The sequence below is a fragment of the Neopsephotus bourkii genome, unplaced genomic scaffold (assembly GCF_033783945.1).
Source record: "Neopsephotus bourkii isolate Nb327-2 ecotype Australia unplaced genomic scaffold, CSIRO-AGI_Nbou_v1 NB_659, whole genome shotgun sequence".
Lineage (NCBI taxonomy): Eukaryota > Metazoa > Chordata > Aves > Psittaciformes > Psittacidae > Neopsephotus > Neopsephotus bourkii.
In genome coordinates, this window is record NW_026901158.1 from 1,713,146 (window position 1) to 1,730,832 (window position 17,687).

A 17,687-nucleotide genomic window follows, 5' to 3' on the forward strand; every position below is an offset into this window, starting at 1 on the left:
TCTGCCTCCCAGACCTGGAGACTAAAGCATGTACCTGGCACAGGGGCGGTCACCACGCCAATGCTCCTGCCATGCTATCACAACACATAGCTCCTTCCTTGGCTTCCCCAGTGGGGACCACACCACTAATCCTTGTTGCCGTCTTCCCCCATCCCACCAGTGAGATGACACCAAGAGAGTGAAGCTGGGGCGTTAATTCCTTCCAGTCTGAAGCCAAATGAGTAGAATTCACCGTGAGCAGAAGCTTTCCTACAGTGCTCATTTGCACTGGAAACCAGAGCTAGAAACAGCTCCAAATTACATCCTAGAAGATATACAGTACACAATCACAGGGGAGGCAGGTTTTGCCAAGAAGGAAGACAGCACAGAAGGGTGGAAAGGCAGAATGGATGGGGGGGGAGAAAACAGAAAATGGAATGAAGAGAACAAGAACTGAATTACTGACATATATACATCCTCATCACAACTAGGGGATTTGGCATCTTCTGAAACACTGCAATGTACAGCATTTTCACCCTCCTGAAAACCAGCTTGCTTCTTCCCATACACATCAGCTGTGTGCTTGCAGGAAGAGGCTGCACCATTCTGTGTGGCAGCTTCTATTTTCTGTGCAGTTACAAATAAATAATTCCTCAGATGGGGGACCAGGCATCTCTTCTGCCACGCAAACATGGTGCTTATGTACAGTGCATGCTGTGGCATTAGCAGTGTAAATAAGGCTTCAGTCATCCTGCACAGATAAGGTGCAATGCAAGTTAACAGTGTGGTGTGGCAGCCCCCCAGTCTCAGGCATATAAGAAGCCAAGAGGCACTTATAAACAATATAAAGGAACTGGCTTTCTCCTGCTCCAGCCACCTATTTCATAATGCAACTTTGGAGCTGCTGTGGCTCTTTAATACTGCTACCAGGAGGATCTGATCCACCACCCCTCCAGCCCATGGTGGCACTAATCCTTTCCCTCTCATTTAAAAGATAAAAGGTGCTGCCTCCCCCACCCACAAAGCCCCACGCACCACTGCAGTCCTGCAATACCTTTGTCCGACATCACTCCCCATGGATCCCATCCTTCGAGCCGGCAACAAGGGGCTCACCCCGTGGACATCTTCTGTCGTTGCTGGTGGGACAGTTTTTACATGGGAATTGCTCTCAGAGGGGGAATTCTTCAGCTTGGCTCTTGCCATCCTGCGAGCTTTGGCTGCCTCTGTGACTTCCTCCTCTTTCCCCCCTGAACTCTCTCATACATAGCAATCCTCACCGCAATCAGTTCAGAGCTGTCGGCACGTACCATCTCCTTCCTTCTTCTCTCTCCCCAGTCACGGCTGCTCAGTGGAACAATCCTGCCCTGTGCATTTATTTTGGTGGTGAGGGGAGTCGAGGCAAACTCTCTGGCCTTGCTGCTGCGACGGATTTGGTGCAAAAGGACCGAGCAGACATCCACAATGCAGAGAGCCCTGAAATGGCTGTTTATGAAATCACGTAATTGCCTTGGCTGCCTCCTTTAAAAAGAGGATTGCATTGCTCTTATCACCACGAGCAGGGCAGGGGCTGAGGGATTATTTTTTCCCCATCCCTGGCTTTAAGTAGCAACGTGAGGGGGAGGAAGCTATTTTATCTTATTCCTCTGTGTGAAGAGCGGTGCGTGGACTGCATGCCAGGGAATAGACTCAGCACGCTTGGCTCGCAGACACAAAGCAGCAGAGCAAGGTCCCCTCCTAAACGCACCCGCTGTGAACTGAGCAAAGAACAACTTGCTGCTGCTTCCCTCTGAGCAGCCCCAGGGGCTCAATCCCTGCTCCCCTGGCCAGGCTAAACAGTGCCCAGAGAGGGGCATGCACCATGTCCCAGAACAACCTGGTGTTCCCTCTTCAGGTGAGAACAAAACCTGCTGCTCCTTGAGTGCGCTCAGCATTGAGTCCTTAAGATGTCAGGCAGAAAAGAGGATTCACAGTGGCCAGGGGAGTCCTGCACAAGGGATAGACCTGTGAGGGTCCCAGCGTGCAGGTGAGACTGCAAAGGGGTGGTCGCGCATCCTGCCCTCTTTTGGGGATGCCGCTAGTCTATACCTGCTCCTGCTCGTGCTTGATGGCAGCCTTCAACACCGAGCATCTTCAAGGGGATCATGAGGGCTGCTGCAGCGTGCACAGCACCCCATGACATGCCAATACCACCCCATGACATGCCAATACCACCCCATGACATGCCAATACCACCCCATGACATGCCAATGCTGTTCTTCCTCCTAAGATCAGTACCTAACCATGACTTGCCCCTTGGCACAAAGGCAATCAGTCCCTGGCTGCTCTGGGAAGAGAAACTAAGTCCCTGTTAACAAAATCCTTCTTTCCTTACTGAGAGCATTATTTTTTAATGGGATTTCACTGTAAGATATACTTTATTTCAGCATTTTGAAATATAAAATGGATAAAAACCCACAGCCCATTTACTAATGTGCCAGCTTTCAGCATACATTTAATTTCTCCTTTTGCCTCAAAATGATTCATTAGCTCAATGCATTCATTTACTAAGTCATTCCTTTCTGCTTCATGGTTTGCTTCAGCTTCATCTTCAACCTATTGCCCTATATCTGTTCACTTCAGGGTGCTGTTCTCAAGCTCCAAATGTGATTACTGCTGTTATTAACCCTCTGGATGGGACTGTGGCCAGCTCAGGGTCTGACAAATCCTCCTGCAAAACAGGAGCCACTGAGACTGGGGCAATCAGGTCTCTCTTTTAGGGATCTCTTTGCAAATTCTACACTGCATTCATTGTATTCCTCATTCCAGAAGAATTTCAATGTCAGGATTGACATCAGCTATGAAAAGATCAGATATGGAAATTATACTCTCAGCATTAAGGCCATCAAGCGGCAGCACTTTTAGGGAAATACCCGGGGAATCTTAACAGAAAATGAATACTCCTCTGTCACACTTTTGCTGTATAGAAGGTGACAAAACCCATATCAAAGAACCCCTTGGGAAGCACAGTTCCACCTGTGGGAACCTCTACATGAAGCCTTTTCTGTTAGGCATTTAAACACAAACCAAGACAGGAAAACCAGGAGAGGGGAGCAATCCAATGCAGGGTCACCCAAAGACCCACAGCCCCAGCAGCATCTCTCCTCCCAAGCCACCTCCCAGGCAGTGACCAAGAGCTGCTGTGCCCTAAAAGCAGGTGAAGGAGAAGGAGCAAAGCAGGAACTTGGGTCACTGAGCCATCAGCAATGCAGGAGGAGCTCCCTGGTCCTCTTGTCTGGGAGGTGGGAAGCCAGGGCACTGATGGCAAAGGGTAAAGATCACACTGAATGGATGAAGATGCTTCCCTGTAACTCAAAAAGCAAAGGGCTGTTCCATCAGAAAAGACATCTAGGACGAATGCAGGTCGCCTGTGCTGGTGATGCCCATTTGTGGCTGCTCTATGCTTACCCTAAACTCAAATAACACACCAGGCATGATGCATAACTCAGTACATCCAGAACGTTCATTGCTGGGAAACAGAATGTTCCTTGAAAGAGTCATGGCTGTAAAGGTAACCTGAAGCACAGCTCAGTGAGCCTGCTCTGCAGGACACGCTTCCCGTGTCACCCCATGGTACAGGAGGGTCAGCTCCCCATCAAACACCTTGTATGTACAGCGTGTTCTCCAAGGGAATCCAGAGTGAAAATGAACCAAACACAATCCATGTCACATCAAAGACCAAAGGAGGACTTTGCATTCACCCAGCTCACTGAATGCCAACCGGAAGCTGGGAAATCACTGCTTAATTTTAGCTGGAGAGCCCATTACAAAGTGCTGATGTCTCACTTCAGCGTCTGCATTATGCAGAGACCACTGCTGTGCTGGGGGCTGGAGGAGGCTGGGAATTGCTGAGGAGCAATTGCAGTGGTAATCATTTTCCTGAAAATAAGAGTTAGGAACAGGCGGAGTTTTCATTAGTCTTAATTGAACCCACTGCAAGTGCATTGTTAAATAGTCTGCTTTTATCCAGGTACCTTTCAGACCAACCCTCCTTTTAAGCACCTATTCAACTTACTATTAATAAAGCACGACCTAGTCCAGTATAACTAGCTGATGAAACAGGAAGGGGTTAGGATTTTCCACATTATTCTGGCAAACCAATCTGTTCTGTTGAGATACAACCCAAAAGTGTTCGTGTGCAAAGCCTTCTGTAAGAACAGACAGTTAAATAGATGTCAGAATCTTCAAAAGTCACCCTGAAAGGCATCAACTACATGCATAAAGATAATTCCATCACCACAAAAGGTAACTCAAATAGGAGAGCGCGTTTTGCTAGCAAACATCTGCACTCAACCACATCAGCATCTCACAAGACAATTCACCAGCCACAGCAGAGCTGTTGCTCTGCAGGAGGGGCTGCAGTCGTACAAATACAGTGATAATTTAAGGGACTCTGAGCTCAAAAGTCATTAAGGCTCATTATTCCCTCTCTAGTGAACCCCTGGGTTCTACAGACCCATTGAGCAGCTCTAGGAAAATGACCTTTCCATCCAGACTGACACCAAGCTCTGGGGATCAGCACCCTCCACTGCTCCTCATCAGGCTGGCTTGTGCTTGCGCTGCCTTTACAGGGCAATCCTGACCTCCCTTCATTTAATAACTGCAAGGACAAGCGAGGTCCCACGCAATTTTATTACCACCACCATCACTTCTTGTATGTCAAGACCCCAACAACTGTAACAGCACGACATCGATGGCTTAATGAACCCTTGAGTACTGCCAATACCTTGACAAATGCTACAAACCTCTTCGGCCCAGCCATTTGCTGAAGTGTTTTTCAAGAAGCTTGCCCTTTGCTGCTGGGGAATGCCCTACATTGTCACCATGCATTCTGCTAAGTAGCTTTCAGAAGCTGCCAAGGCTTCTGAGGTTGCCAAGGCTCACGCACAGCCCTGCAAAAACAACTCCACGCTCCTCCGCAAGGCTTCTGCAACCAGGCTAGCACCAAGCTGCGTAAAGCAGCGCTGTTCAAGCACCATTAGAAGCACCCTCTTCAACAGAGCTGGCTGGGAACAGCAGTGTTTTTGGGGAAATGTAATGATTTCATTCTATTTCTGTTTAATAATTGTTCTCTTTCCCAATGCGACGCTAACATCGCAGAAGGCAGAGCTCCTGCTTCCTCAGTTGAATATTTTTTCCCTCTGACATTTGTTTCAGTTAAAATAACAGATTTGCAGGAAGAAAAAAAAAATGCAGAAAGAAAATAACGTTGATGATCCACCCTCCGTTTCCACGTAGGACTTGGCCCTTCCATCCCTGTGGGGTGCCAGTGCTGCTCCTCCACATAGGGATGTGGTGGGAGCACAGACCCCTTTCAGGCTCCACGTGCACAAGAGCAGCCCAAATTACTCTTTTCCTAACAAGATAGGTCCTTCTGCCCATATTTTTGTCTACTGATCAGCAGGTGGAGTTGCAGTTAATGAGAGGGTTGAATCCAACGAGGTTCAGCTCCTTCTACAGTCAAAAATCCTATACCAATACATTGATTTCTTCAGATTGCAGAGGTTATTAGAATACACAGGAGATGCTTGGGAATCCTCTCTGGGCAGCAAGGATGTGTGTACTTATTAATAAAAGTGCTTAGAAAATACTGTTTGCATTGATCCAGAGTCAATTTAAAAACCTGATCTCCATTTTCCTTCCATTAGCCTGGAGGGGAAGGTCTTCTCTGGCCCATGGCCACCAGCATGGCAGCAGGACTTCAGCACTCAGCTGCTGCAGAGAGCCAACAGCTCTTTCTCAGGGCTGAGTTGTGCCATAAAAACCAGGGTTTAAAAGACACGGATGATCAGACCCTTCCCGAAGAGCCTGGGGATGGATGCATGGTGACTCCTACCTGCTGTCCACGGAGATGGGCATCCAGGTGACCTGAGGCTTCCCAGAGCCTGCTCCCCATAGGAGAGACGTGGATCCCTCCGAGCAGCCGGCGCGGTGCTGCCTGCACACTGCTCCACACCACATGAGGGCCAGGCAAGTCCACAGCAGCGCTTTGCAATGCCAAGTGCTTGCAAATGTGGCCGGCATTTAAGCTCTTGCAGTGCTCTGTATCTGATGGATCCTGGCTCCTGCCTTCCCCTCCCCTGCAGTGCCTGCGAGCAGGGGCCCTCAGCAACAAGTGCCAAAGATAACGGGAGGATTTCCCAGGGCTTCAGTTTTCTTCCAGGTGAACCCATGTCTTGGCATCTCCACAAACAGAACCCACGAGGGGCTCTAAGCAGCAGGGCAGCAACACAAGAAAGCATCTCAGTGACTCTCCCACCTGCAGTCACAGTGCACAGAGGCATTATTCTTCACCATGCACATTACCATCAAGCCTGTTTCCCTGGGCTCAGCACCAGAACATTGCCCTTTTCCCCTGCAAGCCTGCAGTCTGAAAAGGGCCAAGAAGCAACAGGGGATGTAGAGCAGGACAGAGAAGGAGGGGGGAAAAAGCCCAACCCGCAGTGGTTTTGCCAGAGCTCCTAAGAAGATGCGGCCTCTTTCAGTCCTCCAGCTAAGGAGCTACAATTATTTCAGTGGAAATGATAATTATTTTACTGGAATTTCACCATTTCTACATGGAACACACCAAGACCCAGAGGACATTTAGGAACAGGGATAACCTTCCTAAGCAACGGGGTTTTGAGCAGCCGGAGAGGCAAATGCAAAGGCAGCAACACACATTGAGCTCTGGGAAGCAGCAGCTCCCTGCAGTGCCTGCTCACCACAATCTAGGGCACCAGTAAGTCAGTCCTGTGCTGTCTTGCATTTACTTTCAGTGCTTTCTCTTCCCTCTGCACGCTGCCTTGGCAGGGTTAATGCCTCTGCACCACAGGCACTGACGAGCTCCCCGAGAAGCCGTCAGATGGATCTACACCACTGTGAGTTTGCCTTTGTATTGAGGACTCTTTCCTGACGTTTGTCTTTAAAAAGCAGCACTATTCATATGAAAAGTTGATTAATTCCACTCGTTGTAATTATTCACACAAATAAAATCCAGCTATTCCCCCCCCCCCCGGTGAACACGGGGGATAATGGTCATTACCCTTTGCAGTAAAGCCTTTCAGTTCCAGGGGTGAGAAGCTCTGTACCAAGCGCTAAGTGTTATTATTAAACTGTCATTAAAAGCATTTCAGGCAAAGTTCACACACGGCAGGGATTTCTGGCGTCACAGCAGCTGGCTGCAGTGGTAATGGGGCTCAGAGGTTCCTGCCAAAACCCCAACCCTACCAAAGCCCTTCTCTCCATCTGGGAGTCTCCACTGGAGCACGCTTGCTGCAGGCAATGCCCCCATTGCAGCCACATCCACCTTTAGGGAGTCACCTCCAAAGACCTCCCTGCTGCATCTCCCACCAGGGTGGGCCTGGGGAGCTGCTCCAGCCCCACTGCATGTCTGGAGGGGGCTCAGCACCATGGCAAATGGCAGAAACCCACAGGAGAGAGCCTGGAGCAAGGGAACACCGATATTCCCTGGCACCATCACGCAGCCACCGGTGCCACAGCAGACACCAGGCACTCAAAGGCACTAAAATGACTTGCATGGCACAGGCAGGGATTAACTGGCTGTGTTTTATCCCCTTGCTTCCCCTATTTACTCTTGGCAGTGCCACTGAACGGCACCTGGCAGCAGCTCCCTGCCTCCTCAGCAGTTTGGGAGACTCCTCCGATAAACTGGAGCACTGGTGCTTCAGGGAAGAGCAGTGTTTTAGGAGGCAGAGAGGAGGGCATATTTAGCAGCAGCAAGAGAGCTGGAAAGAGAAGGAAGCCTTTGAAGAGCTGGGCTGATGGAGAGAGATGGAAAAATTATGTAAAGTAAGAAAATACATACAGAGCTTGCAGGCAGGCTGCCAGCCCAGAGGGAAATGGTGTGTCTGGTACCAGAAGAACCTTTGATTTCTGCCTCTTCCCCCAGTTCTCTGTATTAACATTTCAAATTTTAACAATTTCATAGCATTTAGAGCAGAGAATTCAGCATTTAGAGCTCAGGAATTCAGAAATCACCCAGCAATAGACCTCCGTGCTTTGCAGCTTCCCTCCCGCCCGGTGCAATGAGCAGCACCCACACCAGCCCCGGCACCCGCTGCTCTGACTGCCTGGGGCTCAGCCAGTCCCCCCATGGGTATGCCCTGGATGGATGCAGGGGATTCGCAGTCAGTTCTCCTCTTGGCTCACCCAGAGGAGGGACATCAGGTCCCCTTAGCCAAGGGACTCCCCAATTCCCTGGAGCGTTGGCAAGAGCCATTATATAAAGGCAATGCAAAAGCCTCACACGCCGAATCCCAGAACTGTCATCGCAGCCTTTGCAAACCCATTTTTACCTCTCTAAGTGTGGCTCATCAGCGACGAACAGGAAAGCTGCAAACCCAGTGTGTTAACTTGGGACTGCTTAGCGGGGAGAAGAAGAAGTAGAGCAGACCCGAGCAGATGCTGAGCAGATATCCCTATGAAACCACGGTACCTCCGACACATTTCCTATTCCTGTGGTGCATTTTGCATGCTTACAAGCACAGCAATGAGCCCCTGAAGCTTTGCAGCGACTTGTAATCTCTTCCCATATCTTAACAAAGCTGATGACAGGCTAAAATAGCTGGAGGAGAAAGGGAAGGTATCTGTATACCTGTCACGGCTGCTCCAGCCAGTGAGGAAATTAAAAGCCCTTGGGTAAAATCTAACTGCATATCTGCAAGGGAAGCATGAAAAGTCTCCGGGCAGAGCACAGTACCCAGGCATGGCCCAGCCGCTTTTCCAGGTGAGTGCATAATGGGGTCACTATCTGCTTCCCAAGATTTAATGGGAGCAGCGCCTGAGCCCTCACCCAGGCAGAGCTGGCAGCCGGTGCCGGCAGGGACGGGCAGCGCTTCCCAGAGCATGAGTCAGCCTCGGCTGTGCACAGGGAGGAGAGCAATGCAGGGAGCAGGGAGGAAGGCAGCGAAGCTCACAGGAGGTGCCAGGGCAGGACCCAACCCCAGCCAGGAGGAGCAGGGACGTCCTGAGCATGGGTTGGCAAAGCAATGTGATTGCCCTCCACTGTCAGCAGCTGCTGTTCATTGCCTCCCAGCTGCAGTCATCTTTGCACTGTAGAATGCTTATTACTTTAAGCGTTTGTGCAGTATTTTTCCCATGGGAATCAGAAAACACCTTGTGAGCATCCCTGGGTATTGCTCACAAAACCCACAGGAGCAGCAGCACAGGAGCCGTCCTGTGTTTGGGCTGTTGGGCAGGAGGAGGCAGCAATTCCATGTCCTGTGGTGTAATTACCATGGCAGTTCTTCCTTCCACCCTTCCCAAGGGCCTGACTCCCACAGATCCCCTCCAAGGCCAAGACCTTCCCTTGCTGCCCTCCTTCTGCAGGTGGCGGAGCCAAGACCCAGAGGAAGGAGAGGGATGCTCTGAGCATCCTCACCCGGTGGCTGAGGTCAGGACAGACATCAGCAGCGCGCTCCTGTGCACATCATCCAACAACACTCTGCTCTGGGGAACACCCTGCTCTGCTGGGATGCGCCTCAGCCTTTCCCAAGGGATTGACAGGCAGGAAAAGCTGGAAAGGCGCCTTGTGCCTCCCCACGCAGCCTCTCCTGAGCCCTACCAGCACACGCTATTTCCAGCCCAGCAGCAAAGTGCCTTCAGGAGCCGGTGACAATCCGGCTGGAGACAAACTACAGCGTTTAATGAGCCGGGAGGTGCAGGCAGCTCCCTCGCTGCTGCAGAACACCTCCCCGGGTTCCCTGGCAGAGCTCTCCAGGAAGCAATTTCACAGAGACTTTCAAAATGCCAAAGTGATTCCTACTCTGCCATCGTAAAGGACTCGGAGCCTTTTCTGTGTGACATTTCTGCAGCAACTCTGTCACTAAAGCACTAACATCCTAATGAAATGATCAGTCCCACTGCAAAGCAGTGCTTACTTATTCAATGGCTCCATTTCTGCTTAAAATGTGGAGAATTTCAGCATTTAGCCAGGTTGGATGGGGCTTGGAGCAAGCTGCTCCAGTGGAGGGCGTCCCTGCGCATGGCAGGGTTGGGACTGGATGAGCTTTAAGGTCCCTTCCAACCCAAAGTATTCTATGATTCTATGAACTAAAAACCTTCTTAAAACTTTTTTTATACAGATTTCTTTTGATTGCTTTTAGAAAAGATGAATCTTCAAGCCAGAAACTTGAGCTTTGTGGCTCTCCATCAGCTCTGCTGCTTATGTCTCACAGTAATAACATTTTCTTCCCTCCCCAGGGTCGCGGGATCATGCGAGGTACCATTTGCCATCCATTCTCTGTTTCTGTCTGTCTTCATTTTGTAATACATTATATAAGACAGAGAAAATGGCAAGTCCGTATAAAGGGAAATTCACAATGCGCTGCAGAAATCAGGCATGAACTCCATGGAGTCTGTGACAGCCTCATCATGGTGTGTGGGAAGGACGAGAACAAGGGGTTGTACCAGACCATTGATCTTCAAGTACGTTTCTTATTTTAACTTCAATGAGAAAAACTTGCTTACCCATCAACAGCGCGCTGCAGCTGGAAGCTCTGCCAGGAAACAGGAGTCCCTGGGGCCCAGGTGATGTGCGCTGCCCACGTCAAGGCTCATGCTGTGCCCAGACTCTGTCATGGACTTGACAAACAGGGTCTCCCTGTTCATACATTCAGCCAAAAGCACCAAGGCATTAAAAGGAACAGGAAGGTGTGATGCTTGGATCATCCAAAGCACCACCATGATGAGGCACAGCGTGCCTAAGAACCTTAAACACAGCAGTTATGCAATGGCAAAGGTCTTTTACAATGTCATGTACCTACTCACTTTGTGTACTCTGAAATACAGGAGTAAGGTGTGCAGATCAGATTAGACTGCACTAAACACTGTCCTCCTGATGAAAGAGGCTACAGGGGGTTCTTTTACATAAATATCCCTAAAATTCCCCCCCACAAAGGAGACAGGCGTTGCCATACACATGAAAGAGCACACCCAGTCAGGGGCAGAAGTTGAACTAAAGCCACAGAGAAGCATTTTAAGTCAGGTTATTACACACCGTTGGTCTTATCTGCTCATCAGCTTCTGGTTCAGCTCCCATGACCAAATCATCTGTTGGGAAGGAAACAGCTGCTCCAGGAGCCAGTCTGAGAGCAGATGCTATTTCATGGACATCAGGGCTCGACCGCCTCATACATCTACAGTAAAAAGCACACCTTAAATAACCTGTCTTGGCCCATTCTCATCTCATATATAAAGACACACAAAACCAAAAAGGAATAGGCTTCAGTGTTTTACTCGGTATTTCCTTAAAGACTGAGCTGCAAGCACCATCCGCTCCATTTATATTCATTCTGGCCAGGCAGAAGCTTTTAGGAAGAAAGATTGTTTAATAAACAGACATTTATAACAAGTGTCTGATCTTGCAGCCCCATCATCTGGAAAAGTGTCCATTAAACTAAGTGAAGAACTCTCTGATCATTAAGTGTGTTTAATGGGATCAAGATTAAATTATAACACGACTGTATTAATATCTGCACTAGCAGGTTCAGCTGCACTCCTTTCACTCCCTAAGATCTGCTATTAAGAAATAGGGCAGCTTAGAGAAGAAAAAGGGCCTTAAAAGGTGGAATAATTGTTTCAGATCTTAGAAATTGCTCAAGGAAAGCAGCCACCAGGCCCCAGAGCAAATCTTCAGTGCCCTCTGTGCTCACCAATACACACCGGATCAGCAGCATCCACTGTGCTTCTTGGAAATCACCCTCCTTCAAAAGGAGGACTCGCTTCAAAAGGGAATGGGGGATCACGCCAACACATAAAAAGGCACCCACAGTGCAGGCGAAGGGCACGGGACTCATCTAGACCTGCGTTTCACCTCCGTCTGTCATAACTCCCTGCCACAGAGATGAACATTCCTCCTCTGCCTTCTCCCTCCCACTAAACGCCCAATCCAGGCTCTCCAAACCTGCTCCCTCTGAAGCCATGCATTCCCTTTGGAGCTCACTTGGCAAAGCCATTGCTGGGGTGCGAATGCCAGCTCCGTTCAGCAGGGCACAGCCATGCCTGGCATAGTGCCCTCTGTTCAGCATGCTGACAGGCTGAACAAAGCTCACTTCCAAAGCTGGATGCGCTTCCAAAGAGCATCACCAGCTGTTCTTGGAGAACCTGCACGTCACGGACCCAGCAGAAGGCACTCTCCCTGCTCTACGCACTCGCACAGGGCTTCCTTCAGCCAACAATGGCTTTGGCTTTGCTTAACTAACCTTTTGGGCTTACCCTGAATGTGCTGCACAGCTCTGGAGCCAGGAGTCCTGCACAAGGCTGCACAGGGCATGCTCCCAGGCACCAGAGAGCAGGGTTTGAGGCTCAGTGGGCTTTGCTCTTTTTCACAGTTGCTTGTTTTGGGGGGTTTAAGCCACACCACTGGGAAAGCATCCATCCTTCACACATGTGCACATGTCTGTAAGCAGAAATATTTATGCTGCTGAACCCTGGAAGGATGAATATTTCCTAGCCACAGAGCACTGCATCTGGCACTAAAACACACCTACAAGTTCTTAGCAGGAAAGAAATATCTCCCATCAGAGACAGTAACAAGAGCTGACTAGAAATTGGTTTTCCTCACAATTTTAGCACAATAGCTGCTGGCAATAAACCTCTCCATCAGCACCGGGCAGTTCTAAGTGCAGGTACAGTGTGGGAAGAAGCCAAACAAGATGACAATATTGAGCTTTAAAAGCATTTTGGGTGAAGATGAAAAGGAACAATCGTTGAATGTCAGCTCTGGAAAAGGCTGATGAGATTTAATGGCTCTTCGTGTCACCAGCCTGTCACCATGTAACACTTTCAGTGACCCAACAGATTAGCAGCTCCTGCAGCAGAGCCATGCAGCTCGTGGCAACCCCTGTCAACAGCTCTGAGATGGCAACCGGAGAGACCTCCACTCTGGAATGAGACTACAAAGCTTTTCTCCACATGGGAAAACCTCACAGTGCCGATTTACCGAGCCGGAACCGTTGCCATGCACGCAGGTCTTGAGAACTTCAGACAAGCAGGGATGAAAGGGTGCACAGGAAAGATGAACGTCCCCTTTCTTGCTTGTGTGCCAGCACGTGGGTGAGCACACTCATGCACATATGTGTGTGAGCTCCTCAGCAAGGGTAAGTCCCTGTGCCAGAGAGGTGGAGCTGCTCCACATGACTAGAAAGACCACTCAAGTCATCTGAAGTGAGAACTGAAGTGTCAGAGGAGGCCTTCACTCTCAGCAGCGTGGGTGTAATTGCATCAAACGATAATGAAGCAAATCCATCTTCAAAATCTGAGTTCAGGAACAGTGACTAAATAGTTTGCTCAAATAAATGCCTTTCCAGAGACCAGCTGTAACTTCATGCTCAGAAATATGAGCACCACCTAATACCCATTTCTCCGTCCTTGAACAAACACTGTGACTGTGCATCACAAATACCAAATTAAATTAGCGCACTAGTGGCCATGCCAATTATTTCAGTTCAAGTCTCTTCTAATAACCAATTGCTACCCATTTTATTCAATTAGATTTTTTCCCAAACACTACTCCCATACGGGGCTACCAGCTCAGATGTAATTATGTGCTTCACACATTGGCACATGGACACTGGGCAAATGAGTTTCTTTGGGTCTCCACAGCTCTCCCCACTCCCAGTCACGCAATCACATCCCTAGTTGGTCTGAAAGGAAAAGTCTGAGCGTTTTAGCTTTGAAAAACTGTATTGAGCACCCACCTGCAGGAAACCTTTCTGTTTAAACTTTTTTGCTCACATACAGAATAGCACACTGTGTGCAGTAAGAAGGCCACTTTCAAATTAAATAGCTCTAGGGGATCGATTAAAGCATTCAGATATAATACAGCATGGCTTGGCCAGATGCTTATGTCCCAATGGTAATAGTTACAAGATGAACTCAGCTGAACCAGCAGAAGACTTGAGACAATCTGTAAACTGAGCGCATTCGCTTCCTCTCTGCCTGCAGCGGGGCAGAAGCTGCCTGGTCCCTGGTTAAAATAGACATCTCACGTCAGGAGCAGTGATGAACGGCAGCGCTGGCAGAGCCCCAGCTACCCCAGCTCTGTCAAAACCCAAATTACACGAGGTGCAAGGCCAAGCCTTACTCATCAGATGGAGGTATCAGCATCGCGCCAGAGCTGCTCGGCTGGCATCACCCCTGCCTGGTCCCCGCTCCATGTGAAGGAGGTGAGATCCTCCCACCGCCCCTGCAGAGCGAGGCTCCAGGCTCCTGAGCAAAGCAAGGGGGAAGCTCAGAGGCTGCTTCTTCCTCAAACCCAGAGAGGAGCCAAGGGAGCAAAAGAAACCCATAAGAGAAGGCAGGAGCCGTGGTGTGGAGTCAGCAGAGGCTGGCAGCCTTTGCCCGGGGGGGATGGCGATGCCCTGCCCGGTGCCAATAGCTCCTGCCTTCAGGCTTCACATGTGCTGGAGCAGGATTCCCACTGCTCCGAGGAGCTCTCATTCCATGAGTCTCAGGGGTGGAAAACCACCCACTTTTGGCAAAGGCCTGCCTTGCTCGTAACCACAGAGCTGGTGGATGTTTCTTGCTGCTTTCTGACAGGATTACACGTTTCTCAGCAGTGTCACTTCAGCCCACAGGATGGCAAGGTCTCAAGCTGACATTTGCTAAACATCCTCGCCACCTGCTCCCCAGGAACGCTCCTCTCTCCTAGACAGAGGAGACGTTTCTCTTGACAGCTCCTGCCATCAGGGAGCAAGCACGTACTCTGCCACTGAGCCACGGCGTTTGTGCTTCACGCTCCAGCTACCGCTTGGCACCCCAGTGACGGGTGCTGGGTGCTGACCCACAGCTGAAGCTCACAGAGGGCTGGCAAGGCCAAGGCAGCAGCACGGCAATGGGAAAGCCTGATTCCAAACTAAATCTGCTCATCTCGATCTGAAGGCAGAAAACGACTGCAGCAAAACTGAACGGGAGCAACGGCTGCGCCAACAGCCAGCACCGGCGCAGATCCCAGGCGCACGGCAGGGCTCGATGACTCTACCGCAGCCCAAAAAGCAACTGCTCCCACCTCAAGGTAGCTGCTAAATCTGCAAGGCAAGGCTGCCGCTCCTGCGGGAGCCCGCGTGGGCTGCAGGAAGCACGGCACAGTCACTAATCCAAACACAGGCGCCGGAGCACTGGCGCGGGCTCCGCAGCCTCCCTGCCGCACTCCCCCACGGTTCCTCCCCGAAGGCGCCGTGCGATCTGCAGTGATGGAGGATGGAGGCTGCGTGAGCCTGTGGGATGGAGCCCGGGTCCGAGAGGCTCCGAGCCTGGACAAGGAGCAAATGCCCCATAGGAGCTGCAGCCGGCAAAGTGGAGACCGTGAGTGCCACCCAAACGTGACAAAATCCAGCAGATCTCCATCACAGAGGATGCGGTGGGTTTCACACCACCCGAAAGTGAAAGCTAAACCCTGCTGTCGTAGCAGAGAGCAGAGCAGACAGACAGTATCTGTGTTCGCTCACGGTGTTACAGGAGGGGAACAAGCACCAGGAGATTGAGGAACTTGTCACAGCCCTCTGCAAATCAGGACCAAGAAAGAGGCAGAGTGTGAAGAAGAGCACGGACCATGTGAGGAAGGGGGGATACAACCTGCACATCCACACTGAACTGCAAGCGTATCAGGACCTGCAGACAGGAGGATGACAGCACCTTCCTCAGGACCCTCACCCATCCCAAGGCAGGATCAGGCTGGCTGGAGGATCTCAGCCTCCAGCCTCAACTAAGCTGCTTTTGCATGGGGAACACAACGATTGATGACACAGACATACCCCATCCACAACCCCTGCACCCACAGACAGCGTACCCAGCATCGTACATTACACACCACACCAGTCAGCTTTGTGCAAAGCTACCTTAAAAAACATGCACATAAAACCCCCAGAAAGCTACAGGACTGCAGGTGACTGCAAACTGTCCTGGAGAGAATAATAAAATCACCATTTTGCCCTGGGTTTGGGGAGTTTTGTTGGATGTTGTCATGGAAGTTGGATGGAGTCATGTCTGTGCTGTCCTCAAGAGGGCTCTGCCACAGTATTATTAAAGAGCAGCAGCAAAAATCATCTCCGACAAAGAAACTATTGACAAGAGTAGACATGAAATGTGGCTCAGCAAACTGACGATGGCGGAGCACCGAGCGAGGGTCAGACCCTGGGAAGCTCTGCATCTTTGCTACAGATCCAAGCAAGTGCCAGTGGAGCAGAGGCAAATGCAGCATGGCAAGGAAATCTGTGCTAGCTGCAGGGCTTCAGCAGGCAATGTGTTCACATCGCTTCTGATAAGAGCTGAAAATAGTAGACAATAGAGAATTAATCCTCTCTATTGGTGGAACTTCATAGGAACAGAGATGTTTTGATTCAAATTTCAGACTTTTTATTCCTCTTTAAACCCCTCTGCTGCACAGTCTACCACAAAACGAGGTTTCTGAGATGCTGTGCCTAACAGGAGGATGCATGGCGCAGATTTACTAAGCAATGTATTTAGGGTCTGCTGGTGATCGCTTTTACCATGACCACAGAGGGGTCTACGAGAGAGCAGCTCACACCCAAGCAGAGCTGCATGAGGCCCAGGCAGGCTGCAGAAGGCTGTGATGGTGCAGCCGGAGTTGAGCCCCCATCTCCCCCAAGGCTGCAAGCGGGGGATGCCTGAGCTCCAACGCTCCCTACACGCAGTCAGCCATGAACAGGTTGTGCAGAGGAAAAGGAATGAGCACCACCTTCAGAATGGCAATAAATGATTTCCCTTGAGAACAAAGATGCAACTGTGATGAGATAAAGCAGTGGGGAAACATAGCAGGGAAATGTAATGCGTTCTCTGCAATTACAGCTACAGCTGCTGGGTTGTTTCTCATACTGCCACGACAGCAGCGGTGACAGTTTCAGTCTCAGCCTCACCTCCTGCCCTTGCCCAAGCCAACAGCAGCACTCCTATTGATTTCTGCAGGCGCAGGGGCTTGCTGTGATGACATGTATTATTTCTTCACCCTCTCTGTGGACAGACTCACATCCATGACGCTTCCCTGGTGCAAGAGAGTCCCATGTCCCTTACAAAGCGTAGATCTGTGGCAAGACCGTCAATGCAACCACACTGCTGCCGCTGGCTTGCATGGCATTTCTGTTCTCTGCTCTGGACTGGCAAGTTTAAGCAGCCACCCATGGGAGCACGGGAGCTCCAGGCAGAAAATTGCCCCAAGGCGTGTGCACAGCTGGAGCAAGCGGCAATGTCCCCACCGGGCTTCGGTCTCAAGAACACATGGAAGGAGATTTGCCCTAGTTAACCACGGAAGGATATTTTTCATGCCACTCTGCACTCTGTTTCTTCAGTCTGGACATTCTGCATGTCCTGTACAACTGGTGCAGGGCAGTAAAAACGCCAGTGTGATGGATTCTCTTCCCAGAGGGCCAATATCAGCCACACAAGGTGCTCTGTGACAGTGTGCCCACCTGGACCGAGCCCTCACTCCTGGGTTGCAAGAGCTGCCCCTCCTTCCCTTCCCCTTTGCTCTTTCACTCAATATGAGCCAAAATCAGCTCCTTGGCTGCTGCAAGTCTCTCTTAGGACTATCCCCACTGCTCTCAGCAGGGATATGCCCCCCTTGCTCCCGTTTCCCCCTTCACTCGGACAGGCGCTCTCAGGTAACTTAAACCACTACATTCTCACTTTCCAGTCCATCCTCCCCATAGATTGAA

The 17,687-nt window shown here is 50.3% G+C and overlaps 1 protein-coding gene across 17 annotated transcripts in view; it reads right to left on the reverse strand.

The window, feature by feature from the left end:
- KCNT1 (potassium sodium-activated channel subfamily T member 1) overlaps window positions 1-17,687 on the reverse strand; it is a 75,863-nt gene that overhangs the window by 39,443 nt on the left and 18,733 nt on the right. For 2 of the 17 annotated variants that reach the window (XM_061352451.1, XM_061352449.1), the window contains exon 1: window positions 1,034-1,658. The exons of 12 other annotated variants lie outside the window; for them this stretch is intronic. In XM_061352451.1, coding sequence (XP_061208435.1) covers window positions 1,034-1,182 — 149 coding nt within the window. In that variant the 5' untranslated portion in view covers window positions 1,183-1,658. Of the gene's footprint in view, window positions 1-1,033; window positions 1,659-17,687 lie in introns of those variants that run through there. 3 more of the 17 variants (XM_061352456.1, XM_061352458.1, XM_061352455.1) reach the window with 3 other exon arrangements.